Raw genomic sequence first — 15,377 nt, forward strand, 5'->3', positions numbered from 1 at the left:
AGATTTTGACCTTTATGGGTCAAAATTAGGGTTTAAGTGTCAAAATGGGTATGACACATGTTTAACACTTGAGTTCGAGTTTAATTGACATATTGGGACCATTCTCACTTGTGTTAGTGATTATGGGTTAGTTTGGGCACGGTTTGTGCTTGGAAGTGCATTTGGGTCGAAATTGCACTAATGGTTGAATTGGGTTGAATTGTGAATCCACTCTAAGTGTAATGTTGTAATTGTGATAATGGATTAGGTATTTTCCCATTGGCGACTTGCGGATTACTTGGAAGCACTCTTCAAGACTTCAAGGTGAGTGATATTATCCTATGTACATATGTATGTGTAGGATGGGTGCGGGTCGGGTGGAGTGATTCTCGGCTATAGAGCTCACTTCACATGTAGGTGGACTTGATGGACTTTTGTATAAGTCCAATTGGCACGGTTGTGCGTTGGTTGACCATCTTTGGCGAAGTACACGTTCGTGTGTACATTATCACACGTGATTGTGATTTGGATGTTGTAGCCCCGATGTGGTGGATTTTATAATCCCGTGACCGTGGGTTTGAGTTGGAGATGTGAATCGCGTGTGGTTTCGGATTCACGATGACGCGTGTGGTTTCGGTCATCTTATCAAATGAATCTCGTGTAGTTCGGATTCATGGTGACTCGTGTAGTTCGGTCATCTTATTGAGGTAGTAATCTCGTGTGGTTTCGGATTACTAAGGCTCGTGTAGTTCGGCCAACCTCGATGTTGTGAAGATAGTAATCTCGTGTGGTTTCGGATTACTAAGGCTCGTGTAGTTCGGCCAATCTTCATTGTGGTATTTGGTTCTCGGTATTGGGTTAAGGTGTTAACCTTGTTCGTTTATATTGTTATATATTAATGTATTGTTGTGTTGTAGCTAACCCTCCGAGTGTAGCTATTTGGCGTTGTTCACATCGTCGTTGGTGAACTTATATTGTTGTTGTATCTTTAGCTCGTTGCTTAGAGATCGTACGGTATGCTTAGTGTAGTACCTTATATATGGATGCCTCGGTATGCGGTATTTGTTATTTTGTGGCGTGTCCATTTTATACATATATATGTATGTAGTATATTATCATTCACTAAGCGTTAGCTTACCCTCTCGTTGTTGACTCTTTTTATAGATTGCATGCGGATGGTGGCTCGGGTAAGCGCGAGGATTAGAGGACTTGCATAATTTGCGTAGAAGGCTTGCTTTTGGATTTATTAGGATTGGGTAGCGTATCCCCAATCGCCATGCTCGGCTTTGTTTTGTATTAAAAGTCTTATGGTCGAAAATTGTATTTTGGTACTTAAGGGGTAATTTGGGTCAATGTGGGCCCCGCTTCGTAAACATAATTTTATTAATAGAACGTGCTAGTTTTTATATATGGAACATGGGGTTAAAAGCGTTACGCCTAAATATGTCGGGAACTAGTCAAACATTTTCGCATTTAAAGACTTTCCGGACAGTCAGGTTTGGCGCGCCGCGCGGCCTATATGGCGCGCCACGCCAGGTGGCAGTTCAGCAATTTTTTTTTATTTTGTAAATTTAACGCGGTTTAATGCGGGTTGGTTTGGGTTGTTACAACCCTGTATAGCTAACTCCCACATTACTGCATATAGAGTGTCTATGGTTGTTCCAAATAATATATACACATGGGTCGATATAATATGTCAAAACATTTGCATACGTGTCTATGGTATCCCAAGATTACATAATATATTAGAATACATGTATAATACAATATAAGTTAGCTAGGATATGATTAATATAGATTTGTTACCAATTTTCACGTTGCTACAACAAGAAAAATTATCCAATCTTGTTTTACCCATAACTTCTTCATTTTAAATCCGTTTTGAGTGAATCAAATTGCTATGGTTTCATATTGAACTATATTTTATGAATCTAAACAGAAAAAGTATAGGTTTATAGTCAGAAATATAAGTTACAAGTCATTTTTGTAAAGGTAGTCATTTCAGTCGAAAGAACGACGTCTAGATGACCATTTTAGAAAACATACTTTCACTTTGAGTTTAATCATGATTTTTGGATATAGTTTCATGTTCATAAGAAAAATCATTTTCCCAGAAGAACAACTTTTAAATCAAAGTTTATCATAGTTTTTAATTAACTAACCCAAAACAGCCCGCGGTGTTACTACGACGGCGTATGTCCGGTTTTACAGTGTTCTTCGTGTTTCCAGGTTTTAAATCATTAAGTTAGCATATCATATAGATATAGAACATGTGTTTAGTTGATTTTAAAAGTCAAGTTAGAAGGATTAACTTTTTGAGAACAAGTTTAGAATTAACTAAACTATGTTCTAGTGATTACAAGTTTAAACCTTCGAATAAGATAGCTTTATATGTATGAATCGAATGATGTTATGAACATCATTACTACCTCAAGTTTTCTGGATAAAGCTACTGGAAATGAGGAAAATTGATCTAGCTTCAAAGGATCCTTGGATGGCTTGAAAGTTCTTGAAGCAGAATCATGACACGAAAAACAAGTTCAAGTAAGATTTCCACTCGAAATAAGATTGTTATAGTTATAGAAATTGAATCAAAGTTTGAATATGAGTATTACCTTGTATTAGAAAGATATCTTACTATAAATAAGAAAGATTTCTTGAGGTTGGATGATCACTCTACAAGATTGGAAGTAAGCTAGCAAACTTGGAAGTATTCTTGATTTTATGAAACTAGAACTTGTAGAATTTATGAAGAACACTTAGAACTTGAAGATAGAACTTGATAGAGATCAATTAGATGAAGAAAATTGAAGAATGAAAGTGTTTGTAGGTGTTTTTGGTCGTTGGTGTATGGATTAGATATAAAGGATATGTAATTTTGTTTTCATGTAAATAAGTCATGAATGATTACTCATATTTTTGTAATTTTATGAGATATTTCATGCTAGTTTCCAAATGATGGTTCCCACATGTGTTAGGTGACTTACATGGGCTGCTAAGAGCTAATCATTGGAGTGTATATACCAATAGTACATACATCTAAAAGCTGTGTATTGTACGAGTACGAATACGGGTGCATACGAGTAGAATTGTTGATGAAACTGAACGAGGATGTAATTGTAAGCATTTTTGTTAAGTAGAAGTATTTTGATAAGTGTCTTGAAGTCTTTCAAAAGTGTATGAATACATATTAAAACACTACATGTATATACATTTTAACTGAGTCGTTAAGTCATCGTTAGTCGTTACATGTAAGTGTTGTTTTGAAACCTTTAGGTTAACGATCTTGTTAAATGTTGTTAGCCCAATGTTTATAATATCAAATGAGATTTTAAATTATTATATTATCATGATAATATGATGTATGAATATCTCTTAATATGATATATATACATTAAATGTCGTTACAACGATAATCGTTACATATATGTCTCGTTTCAAAATCATTAAGTTAGTAGTCTTGCTTTTACATATGTAGTTCATTGTTAATATACTTAATGATATGTTTACTTATTATAATATCATGTTAACTATATATATATATCCATATATATGTCATCATATAGTTTTTACAAGTTTTAACGTTCGTGAATCACCGGTCAACTTGGGTGGTCAATTGTCTATATGAAACCTATTTCAATTAATCAAGTCTTAACAAGTTTGATTGCTTAACATGTTGGAAACACTTAATAATGTAAATAACAATTTCATTTAATATATATAAACATGGAAAAGTTCGGGTCACTACATCATCTCAATCACTCTCTCCCAAAGCTTCGTAGTATGACTAAGTAACTTTATGCCTCTGTAATTACTACATATTTGCGCATCTCCTTGTTCCTATAAATGGGAATAACCTCACTGAGTCTCCATTCCATAGGCATCTTTGCACTTCTAAACGTCGTATTGAAAAGGTTTGTCAACCAACTAACCCCATCGTCTCTAAGGCACCTCCACGCCTCAATTGGAATTTGGTCTGGTCCTACTACTTTGTTTCTCCCCATCTTTTGTAGGGACGATCTAACTTCCTCCTGGTTAATCCTCGTGTAGAAACAGTTGTTTTGATACTCACAAACCTCGTGGAGTTCCCCGTTCCGCTCGGGTCTTTCCCTACCGAAAAGGGATGCAAAAATACTCTTCCCATCTTTTCTTAATAAGGTCTTCTCTCACTATACTTTGACCCGCTTCATCCTTAATAAATTTGACGTTAACTAAGTCTCTACTTCTTCGCTCCCTAGCTTTAGCTATCCTATATATGTCATTAGCTCCCTCTTTAGAGTCTAGTTTCCTCTATAGATCTTCATATGCTTTGTCTTTTGCAATTGCTACAGCCTTCTTTGCTTCTCTTTAAGCTTCTTTATATCTTTCTTCTACCCTAGTTCTCTCTGTCGGTGTCCCTTCTCCAAAAGTAATGAGCTCCCTAAACCTTGTATGTTTTAACGCGACTTTCGTTTAGACATCGTCACTAAGCCACCACGATTCTCTACTACCACCACGATTCTCTACTACTCTTATGGGCTCTCGATGTCCCTATTTCCACCCCTAAGGCCTCTTTCGCCACATCCCTGATAGTGGACGCCATGCGGTTCCATATCTGGTCTATGTCATTAAGGGCTACATTATCACCTTCTACACTCAATCTATCAGCAACAGTCGCTCTAAAAGTATCTGCATTCGCTCCATGCAGGTTCTTCCAAAGAATTCTAGGTTGCACAACCATGGCCCTCCTACCAACTCTTCCCCTAATGACTAGGTCCATAACCAACAATTTATGCTGGGAGGAGCACGTAAGGCCGGAAGGACCTTACATTCCCTACATGTCCTAAGTTCTCCCTTATGAAGAAGCAAAAAGTCAATCTGCGTGTTACGACCCCCGCTATGAAAAGTGGCTAACTGAGCATCCCTCTTCTTGAAGAAAGAGTTTGCTTCAACCATCTCGTGGGCAATGCCAAACTCAAGAATTGAGCGCCCTTCTTCATTTCTAGGACCAAACCCAAAGCCCCCATGGGCTCCCTCTTAACCTTCTGCCTCTGCTCCTATGTGTCCATTCAATCAACCCCTATAATCAGTCGATGGTCAGCTGGGCACCCCCTCACTACCTCATCTAACAATTACCAAAAAATCTTCTTTTCCGCGTCACTTAAACCCGCGTGAGGTGCGTATGCACTAATGACCGTGAAAGTCTCCTCCTTAATAATTAGACTAACAGACATAATCCTTTCGCTAAACCTACCCACGTCAACAACGTTATCCTTATTTAGTTTTCCCAAAAAGATACCTACCCTGTTCCGTGCTATCCTAGAACCCGAGTACCACAACCTATAGTCCTTAATATCTACCGCCCCTTCACCCTTCCATCTAGTCTCTTGAACACACACTATGTCCACATTACTCTTAAGAAAGGTATCAACGAGCTCAATCCTCTTGCCCGTCAAGGTTCCTATATTCCAACTACCCACTCTAATCCTACCAAGGGTGGCTACCATACTACCGCTTCTAACCCCTCTAGGTCTACCAACCCCTAAAGTATAAGGACATGACCTCAAGTAACCATAAGTAAGTGTAGGGTCTATATTAACCTATACACCAAAACAAGCTAAAAAAAAGGAATATGTTATAACCTAACCTACTCATATAATTTTTATCAAATATTATATATTACAAATAACTATATATAAAGTTAAAGATGAGAAATAAAGACTTTGAAAAGTCAAAACATGACATTTATTATGAGACGGAGGGAGTAGCTAGCCAACACCTGCTATGTCAGTATTAAGTATTAACTGCATCAAACGACATCAGACTCAATAACCAAATATGCTAATATGTTGTATTGTTTCAACCTGTTCGTGAACCATAGACGTGACAGAATTTGAATCTTGTTGAGGATCGACGCACTACTCAGATTACTCTTTTCGTGTAGAACTTCATTTCTATGTTTTCAGATTACGTAGCCACCCTCCCACTCTACCGCTTGCCCTTGCCCAAATTCGACCGAAAGTTGTGCTCGTTACCTTGGCAGAGGTTATTAATGCTAAGATCGGATGGAGCTCTAATTTTCCACGATTTGAAAACTTCGGGCCACACTCCGGAAGCCCTTTTGCAATGAATTAACGCATGTTCAATTGTCTGAATGTTATCATCACAAACCGGACATCTTACCAATCTAAGTCTACATCGCGCTTATCAAGCTCAACTCTAAAAGGGACAGGGGTGGACCTATATAGAATTTAGTGGTAGCACGGGACACCTCTGAAATACGCGATGTAGTGGAAATATTTTGGGGTTTTTAACTAGTGACAACAGTGGATGGTGTAAATATTTTTGTGTGACACAACTAAAATAAGTCATCTAGTAGAAAAAAATTTGAATCTTTATCCAGTGACACCACTAACTACCATTCGTAGAACCGCCACTGAATCGGGATCTTAAATCTTCTAACTCTCCATATAAACAATCCCACTTTTGAAGGAATTAATTTGTTCCAAAAAGTTTGAATAGTGATAGTAGATCCAATAGGTAGAATTCATTGATCAACCATGTAGGATAATATCTTTGTAGACGAAGATTCATTGCTTGAGAACTATTATTCCTGAAGAATTCCAGCCTACAATCTAGAAGCCCACCTTCTAGATATTCAAAGTAGGCAACCTTGACAATGATGATGGCCGCCAACCTTCTCCGTTCACACCATTCCACCGCCATAGAATTTTTACTATAAATAGAGGTGCAAACCTCAGTTGTAAATCATCCCAAAATCACTCAGAGAAGTGTAATCACAACCTTGAGAGTGTGTGTGACTTTGAGAGTTTTTTTTTGTAAGAGTTTTATAATACTCTGTAAATCTATTCTTGTGAGTAATAGAGTTGTTTTTCTCTCAAATTTGTATCTCCCAACGTCCAGGCGATCCTCTCTTCCTAACAAGTGGTATCAAGAGCTTGGTTAGAGACGTTGGTTGAGTTTTTGGGTCTTCTGAAGTTTTCTCAAAATTCAATTTTGAGTGTACCATTGGATTCGTCTCGTCGAACCGAGTCCACCACAAAAAACGGCGACTTAAACGGAGTTATAACGAGCCCAGAAAATGCGGTCAAAGTTTGGTCAACTCGCCGGAGAAGACGACCGGTGCCGGAATTTTCGCCGGAGAAGACGATCACTGTAGCAGTCCTGTAGCAATTCACTGTAGCAGCTGGCGGCATTGTAGCAAGTTCCTGTAGCAGTACTGTAGCAGTATTGTAGCAATTCTGAAATTTTACAATTTGATCCCTGAAATTTTCAGAATTTCATTTTTTGGTCCCTGAAGTTTATAAAAATTATAATTTTGCCCCATAAGTGGAATTTAAGCCGCGAAGTGTCTATTCCACCAGTTTCAACCGTTCCGGACGTAACGATGATATCTGTTTTCTAAAATTCAACCCCGTTAGTGTTGAAAAATCAATTGTAAAGTGATAATGTCCACAGAAGAGTCAACATCATCTTCGGGAGCTATGATTATGCTCACAGCCACAAACTACACGCTGTGGAAACCTCGGATGGAAGATCTCCTCAGCTGTAAGGATTTGTTCGATCCTATTGAATTGAAGGGTATAAACCCTGATTCTGCCAAAGAGAAAGAGTGGAAGAAATCAAACCGAAAAACTATTGGTTAGATCCATCAATGGATTGATCATAGTGTCTTCCACCATATTGCACAAGAGACAGACGCATATGACCTCTGGAAAAAGTTGGAGGACATGTACCAGGCCAAGACTGCTCGGAATAAAGCCCTACTGATGAGGCGTTTAGTCAACATGAAGCTCAAAAGTGGAACTTCAGTTGCTGAGCATACCAGTGAGTTCCAGAGCTTGGTCAACCAGTTATCGTCTGTAGAGATGCCTCTTGGCGATGAAGTTCAGGTGCTATTGCTACTTAGTTCTCTTCCCGGTAGTTGGGAAACGCTGGTAGTAACACTCAGCAACTCAGCCCCGAATGGCAAACTTACCATGTCAATGGTCAAGGATGCCCTATTCAGTGAAGAGGCAAGGAGAAAAGACATGGGCACAGATCAGACCCATGCCTTTGTCACAGAGAATCGGGGGAGACAGCGAATGAGTAGCAAAAATAAATGGAGAGGCAGAAGCAAGAGCAGGGGCATGTCAGCTGATGGCAAAAAACCAACATATAAATGTCATCATTGTGGATTAGAGGGACATATGAAGAAGAACTGCTATAGATTGAAAGAGAAACAAGGTCAAAGCAGTTCACAGCCGAAGAATAAGAGTGGAGAAACATTAGTGACTATCTCTGGTGATGTAGCTTATTGTTCAACCCATGATGAGACATGCCTTCACATCTCACGAGAAGAAACATAATGGGTGGTAGATACTGCAGCTTCCTACCACGTGACTCCATACAAGGAATACTTCACAACATACAAAGCTGGAGACTTTGGAGCTGTGAAGATGGGAAATTCCAGTTTCGCTGAGATTGTCGAAATTGGTGATGTCAAGATAAAGACAAGTTCCAGGTGCACAATCACTCTGAAGGATGTCCGCCATGTGCCAGATCTTCGGCTGAATCTACTTTCTAGGGTAGCTCTCGATAAACAGGGCTATGATAGTCATTTCAGTAGAGGCACATGGAAGTTGTCAAGAGGCTCTATGATAGTCGCTCGAGGACACATTTGTGGCACACTGTACAAGACTTATGTGAAGATCTGCACAGACAGCATTAATGTTACAGAAAAGGAGGCATCACAAAATTTATGGCACCAGAGACTCGGTCACATGAGTGAGAAAGGGTTGTCTACCCTAATAAAGAAGGAACTTATCAATGTAGACAAGGACGCTGCACTAAATTCTTGCAATCATTGTCTGTTTGGTAAGTAGCATAGAGTCTCGTTTAATTCCTCTTCAACGAGAAGATCAGAGTTACTTAGTCTGGTACACTCTGATGTTTGCGGTCCCTTGGAGGTTGAATCAATCGGCGACAACCGATACTTTCTAACATTTATCGATGATGCTTCTCGAAAGGTGTGGGTATATTTCTTGTGAACGAAGGACCAAGTTTTCGATTACTTCAAACAGTTCCATGTCATGGTAGAACATGAGACAGGAAAGAAGTTAAAGTGTCTTCGATCCGACAACGGCGGTGAATACTCTTCCAGGCAGTTCGATGCCTATTGCAGATCATATGGCATCCGACATGAGAAGACAGTTCCACGTACCCCTCAACACAATGGTATAGCAGAAAGAATGAACCAAACAATCATGAAACGTGTTCGGAGCATGCTCAGTATGGCTAAGCTGCCAAAGCCATTCTGGGGAGAAGCAGTCAGAGCCGCATGTTACTTGATCAACCGATCTCCATCAGTACCACTGAATTTTGAAGTTCCGGAGAAACTTTGGTCTGGAAAGGATCCATCATACTCTCACTTAAGAGTATTTGGATGTTTGGCGTACGCACATGTATCCAACGAGCTCAGACAGAAGCTGGATGTAAAGACTACTCCATGCATATTCATAGGCTATGGAGATGAAGAATTTGGATACAGATTATGGGATCCAAAGGAGAAAAAGGTGATCAGAAGTAGGGACGTGGTGTTCCATGAAAGCCAGACAATAGAAGATATTGAAAAGCCTACAATATCTCAGAAATCAAATGTTGTCACTCAGGTGCCAGAGGTAACAACAGAATCATTTATGAGAAATGAACATGCAGTGCAAGATGAAATACCGGAAGTAGAAGATAATGAGGAAAATGACGGTGCTGAGCAGGGGGAGCCACAACCCCATCTGCCAGACATTCCAGGACCATCACAAGGCGAAGATGATGGTGGATCTCCTCAGTATATTCCTGAAGTTCGAAGATCTGAACGAGGTCGGATTCCATCGAGGTGATATCCGAAATCCGAGTACCTTCTACTTACTGAAGATGGAGAACCACAGAGTTTTCATGAAGCAATATCTCATAAGGACAAAGAAAAATGGTTGCTCGCAATGCAGGATGAGATGGATTCTCTGCAGAAAAATCAGACTTATGAGATCGTAGAACTTCCACAAGGGAAGAAGGCACTGAAAAACAAATGGATGTTCAAGCTGAAAAAGGATGGCAGTGGAAAAGTGGTGAAATACAAAGCACGACTTGTAGTCAAATGATTCCAACAGAAGAAAGGGAATGATTTTGACGAGATATTTTCACCAGTAGTCAAGATGACTTCAATTAGAGTCATACTTGGATTGGTCGCAAGTATGAACTTGGAGCTTGAACGGATGGATGTAAAGACAGCTTTTCTTCATGAAAATTTACATGAAGAAATTTACATGGAGCAGCCGGAAGGTTTTGAGGTTTCAGGAGATAACCTCGTATGCAAGCTGAAGAAAAGTTTATATGGTTTGAAGCAGACACCTAGGCAGTGGTACAAGAAGTTTGATTCATGCATGGTGAGTCAAGGGTACAAGAAAACTGCAGCAGATGAGTGTGTCTACATTCAGAAGTTTTCTGGAGGAGATTTCGTTGCTCTTCTACTATATGTAGACGATATTTTGATCGTAGGAAAAGATGCAACGAAGATCAACCAGCTGAAGAAGGAACTCTCGAAGTCTTTTGACATGAAAGACTTAGGACAGGCTCAACAGATTTTGGGAATGCAAATAACCCGAGACAGGAAGAATAAAAGGTTATGGCTATCTCAGGAGAAGTATATTGAACGAGTGCTTTCACGTTTCAATATGAACAATGCCAAACCTGTTAGCATTCCATTAGCCAACCATTTCAAGTTAAGCAAGAATTCTTGTCCCTCATCCAAGGAAGAGATCGGGAAGATGTCTTCAGTACCATATTCTTCAGCAGTTGGAAGTTTGATGTATGCGATGGTGTGTACAAGGCCCGATATTGCTCATGCAGTGGGAACGGTGAGTCATTTTCTCTCCAACCCCGGGAAAGAGCATTGGAATGCGGTAAAATGGATTCTCAGATATCTTAAAGGTACAACGAATCTATGTCTTTGTTACGGGGGAGCTAATCCAATCTTGGAAGGCTATACAGATGCGGATATGGCCGGAGATCCTGATAGTAGGAAATCTATTTCAGGATTCATTTACACTTTTGCAGGAGGAGCTATTTCATGGCAGTCAAGACTACAAAAGTGTGTTGCATTATCCACAACTGAAGCAGAGTATATTGCTGCCGCAGAAGCTGGAAAAGAAATGTTGTGGTTAAAGCGTTATCTGCAAGAATTTGGAATCAAGCAAAAGGAGTACAAGGTACATTGTGACAGTCAGAGTGCTCTAGATTTGAGCAAGAACTCCATGTACCATTCCCGTACAAAACATATTGATATTCGCTATCATTGGATACGCGAGGTAATTGATCGACAACTGTTGAGACTAGTGAAGATCCATACAAAGGAGAATCCTTCGGATATGTTAACAAATGTGGTGACTCGAGAGAAGTTGGAGTTATGCAGAGACATAACTGGAATGTTTGTGGATTCAGCTGGAGGGGGAGAATTGAAGATTTTCAGCCTACAATCTAGAAGCCCACCTTCTAGATATTCAAAGTAGGCAACCTTGACAATTCATATGGAAGTAGCAAAGTTGATAACGATGACGGCCGCCAACCTTCTCCGTTCACACCATTCCACGGCCATAGAATTTTTACTATAAATAGAGGTGCAAACCTCAGTTGTAAATCATCCCAAAATCACCCAGAGAAGTGTAATCACAACCTTGAGAGTGTGTGTGAGTTTGAGAGTTTTTTTTTTTTTTGTAAGAGTTTTGTAATACTCTGTAAATCTATTCTTGTGAGTAATAGAGTTGTTTTTCTCTCAAATTTGTATCTCCCAACGTCCAGGCGATCATCTCTTCCCAACAATTCCCAATTATCATTGTTGCCACTGCCAGAAGCTAAATTAGAGAGATAATTTTTTAGATTTTGTAGTTCACCTTCAAGCCTTCCCGATAACTCTCGAGACCAAACTCCATGTGAAATTAATCCCTAGCTCAGAATTGAGCAATATTGAGCAATCAGTCAGATACTAGTGCCTCTTAACCCAACTCAAGTCTCTACATCTGCTTGTTTTTTAAAGACAAACACATACATTCAACACGAGTTTTTACACAAGTATAAACATAATGTCCACTACAGAACTTGAACTCATGACCTCAAGTTCAATTGAGCACCTCGATACTGTCAGGCAATGACCCTTTGGTATGTACAACCGCTTGTACCTATCTTTAAACATAGAATTTGCAAAACAAGTCTCTTCCCAAAAATGTGTTAAGCTTCCCATCAACAATTGCTTAATTAAATGACTTTTAGAACATAATGCCTAAGACATCAATATCCCCACCTGTGTTTCCATGTAAAATTCCTTGATCTAGGATTATTGTATGAATCAACTCCTAACCCCCTTCTCGCCAAAAAAATACTTTTAATGATACGAACTCACAATACGTTCTCATCTATCTATAGTTAATATTAAAATCCTAAAATGATGATGTCATTATTAGGCTAATTCCTTTGTTAAGAAAAAATCAAAATGAAAAAGAAAAAAATTTAAGCATGGTGGGTGATGTCATTAATCTAAATAATTTTGAATTAAAATTAAATCTTATTAATTAATTGCTTTTCAACGGACTCTGTTTCCCTATGGGTCATTAAACTAAATAACTTTAGCATTTACGTTCACTTAATACTTAAAACATATCATTAAACTGTTTCGTTTAAACAAACTCGTGATTCTACGGGTTATTTCACTAGTTTTTTCTAAATTTCCACCACCATTTGCACGACAATGTCAAATTTTTGGCCTTTAAAGATCCCACATTTAAACCCTATATTTACATTTAAACATATCATACATAACTTAATTTTTGTTTATAATAATTCAAAGTTAACATAATAAATTAATATTATTAATAGCTAATATCAAAAATTATAAGAAAATTTGATATTTAAAAAGAATATTTTTATTTATTCTTTATTAAGTTCAAATGAAAGCTAATATTAAAATTGAATATTCGTACTCTTTCGGGTTCGTAGAGAAAACTTTTATAGAAAGTTAGCAACAACCACATTGTGTGTGGGTGACGAGCTCTTCGAGCGACGAGACCCGTAACCAAGTGAATTGTGCACATTGGTAACCCTGTAGTCAATAACCCAATTAATTTAATCTTGAACGTTACATGATTTGTACTTGACAATTGATTCAAATGACTTTATAAATTATTAAATATAATAAGCCTATAATGTAATTGAAGGAGTACATTTAGCCTTCTCATTTAATTTAATTGATTATTAATTATTACAGTATTATTTGTTTATAATCTTTTGTTAGAGATTGTGCACTTCTATGTTCTAAGGGTTGAAAAAATTATTATTAAACTATAACTCAAAGCATCATCTTTTGATAAATGTCATTTGGATTATGAAATTCATTGATGTGGAAGTGAACTTAGCTATCGTAGTGAGTGTGCAACTTTAGATTTAATATGTTCTTTTCTTAAAAAAGACAAAACAGCAAATTTAATGTATGGTTTGATATAACACATAGTAATATTAATAAGAACAGAAATTTTAATGAAATATTATATTTACTAGTGAAATGACCCGTAGAATCACGGGTTTGTTTAAACGAAACAGTTAAATGATAGGTATTAAGTGAACGTAAATGTTAAAGTTATTTAGTTTAATGACCCGTGGAACCACATAGTACGACTAAGAAACTCGTAAGCTGAACATTTCATCAAACACCTAAAATGCATATTTAACAATCCGCATCCAGTCATAAGAGATAATATTGATTGTCCTTGTATTTTAAAAGTGTAAATTAAAATATAAATGTTGAATTGGTTTCCTCCTGCCTAACTTTTATAAATAATTAATTAAAATAATTTAATTTTAATAATTTAATTTTAATAATTAAAATAATTAATAGTTAGGTGAATAAGTAGTCCTTGTATTCAAAATTATTTAGATTAATGACATCACCCACCATGCTTAGATTTTTTTTCTTTTTCTTTTTGATTTTTTTCTTAACAAAAGAAGTAGCATAATAATGACATCATCATTTTAGCAATATAATAGAAACTATAGATTGGTTTGTAATGTAACAACTCGGAAGAAGTTGGATGAGTAGTTAGGTGAATAAGTAGTGTTCCCTATGTCCACGCGATGTACAATGGCGAACTTGTATAACAGTATATGCATAGAGCAAAACGTAAAAAACCAATTGCATTGATAAGGTATTACATGTGTTAATACACTTACCGGAGTTATAATTAGACTAGGATGTTAATACAATTAGGATAAAATATATTTTCTAAAACAATGCAATCTTGTAGAACAAGAATAATACACCTTGGTGAACAAGGTTATCCGTTAATAAGCCACTTGAACCTAAGGCGAAATTAGTGGTGAAGGTAAACATTAAAACAAACTTTATTTATTAATAAAAAAAAGTTTTAGTGTAAAAAAATTTAAAAAAAAAAAAACAGATAGGACTAACACCCTTTCTCGGCTATCGCCTATGTTACGCCGCTGCCACATGATCTTTGTTATTGCCTAAGAAAAAACATGGAAATAATAAATACTCTTGTTTTAGAATGTAAAATTATCATTATTATGATTATGAGGGGCAACTTTTATAAGGCGGAGAGGGGTAATTGTTTTTACTAAATTTTGAGTAAGTTATGAAATTTGTAGTCATTTAAATTACGAATATTTGTGTTTTTTAATCAACTAAATTAAAGTTTGTATGCAGAAGATAAAACCAAACTCGTAAAGACTCGCACACATTGCATTTATATACAACTTACTTATCATTTTTATATCTCTCGATCATTTACATCTACAATCAATTTTAAACAACGTAATTATGGTTAAATTCGAGAAATTAACTTAGATGATCTATAATGAGGATCAATATTATTTTTTAAAAGTGAAAATATGTATAAAATGTCTCCATGTAAATTTCGCTCCTGGATATTTATGTTCAAGTTTCGCTAGTGATCATTATCATTATAAAATACAAAGTAAAGTATAATACGGAGTATTTGATTTTATTTTATTGAGTGTCTTTTTAGAAACTTAAAATTAGAAGGAAGAGAGAGATAAAGATCACATAATAATTTAATATATGATTTACTACTTTTTTTTTTTTTTTTTTTTTTTTTTTTTTTTTTTTTAGGAACAACTCAATATATTAAAAAAAAAATATAAGACCCTCCTAGCAAGAAGTTAGAAAAAGTCAACGATTACAATGACTTTACATGCTATGAGTTGCACGAAACATTACATTTATTTCTGCTACTAAACCAACTATAAGACGTAAAACAAATAGAATAAAAAATGAGATTTTTCTTTATCGGAGGTTGAAATAAGACGCTATGAATCTCCATATGTGCTATACGACCGCTGCA

General features: G+C 36.9%; 1 protein-coding gene across 1 annotated transcript in view; it reads right to left on the reverse strand.

Moving 5' to 3' along the window:
- Nucleotides 1-5,090: 5,090 nt before the first annotated feature.
- The window catches only part of LOC139867985 (uncharacterized), a 37,071-nt gene continuing 26,784 nt past the window's right edge, over nucleotides 5,091-15,377 (reverse strand). Inside the window, exon 2 of the mRNA XM_071856328.1 lies at nucleotides 5,091-5,558. Coding sequence (XP_071712429.1) covers nucleotides 5,091-5,558 — 468 coding nt within the window. The remainder of the gene's footprint in view (nucleotides 5,559-15,377) is intronic.

The sequence above is a fragment of the Rutidosis leptorrhynchoides genome, chromosome 9 (genome assembly GCF_046630445.1).
Source record: "Rutidosis leptorrhynchoides isolate AG116_Rl617_1_P2 chromosome 9, CSIRO_AGI_Rlap_v1, whole genome shotgun sequence".
Classification (NCBI taxonomy): Eukaryota; Viridiplantae; Streptophyta; class Magnoliopsida; order Asterales; family Asteraceae; genus Rutidosis; species Rutidosis leptorrhynchoides.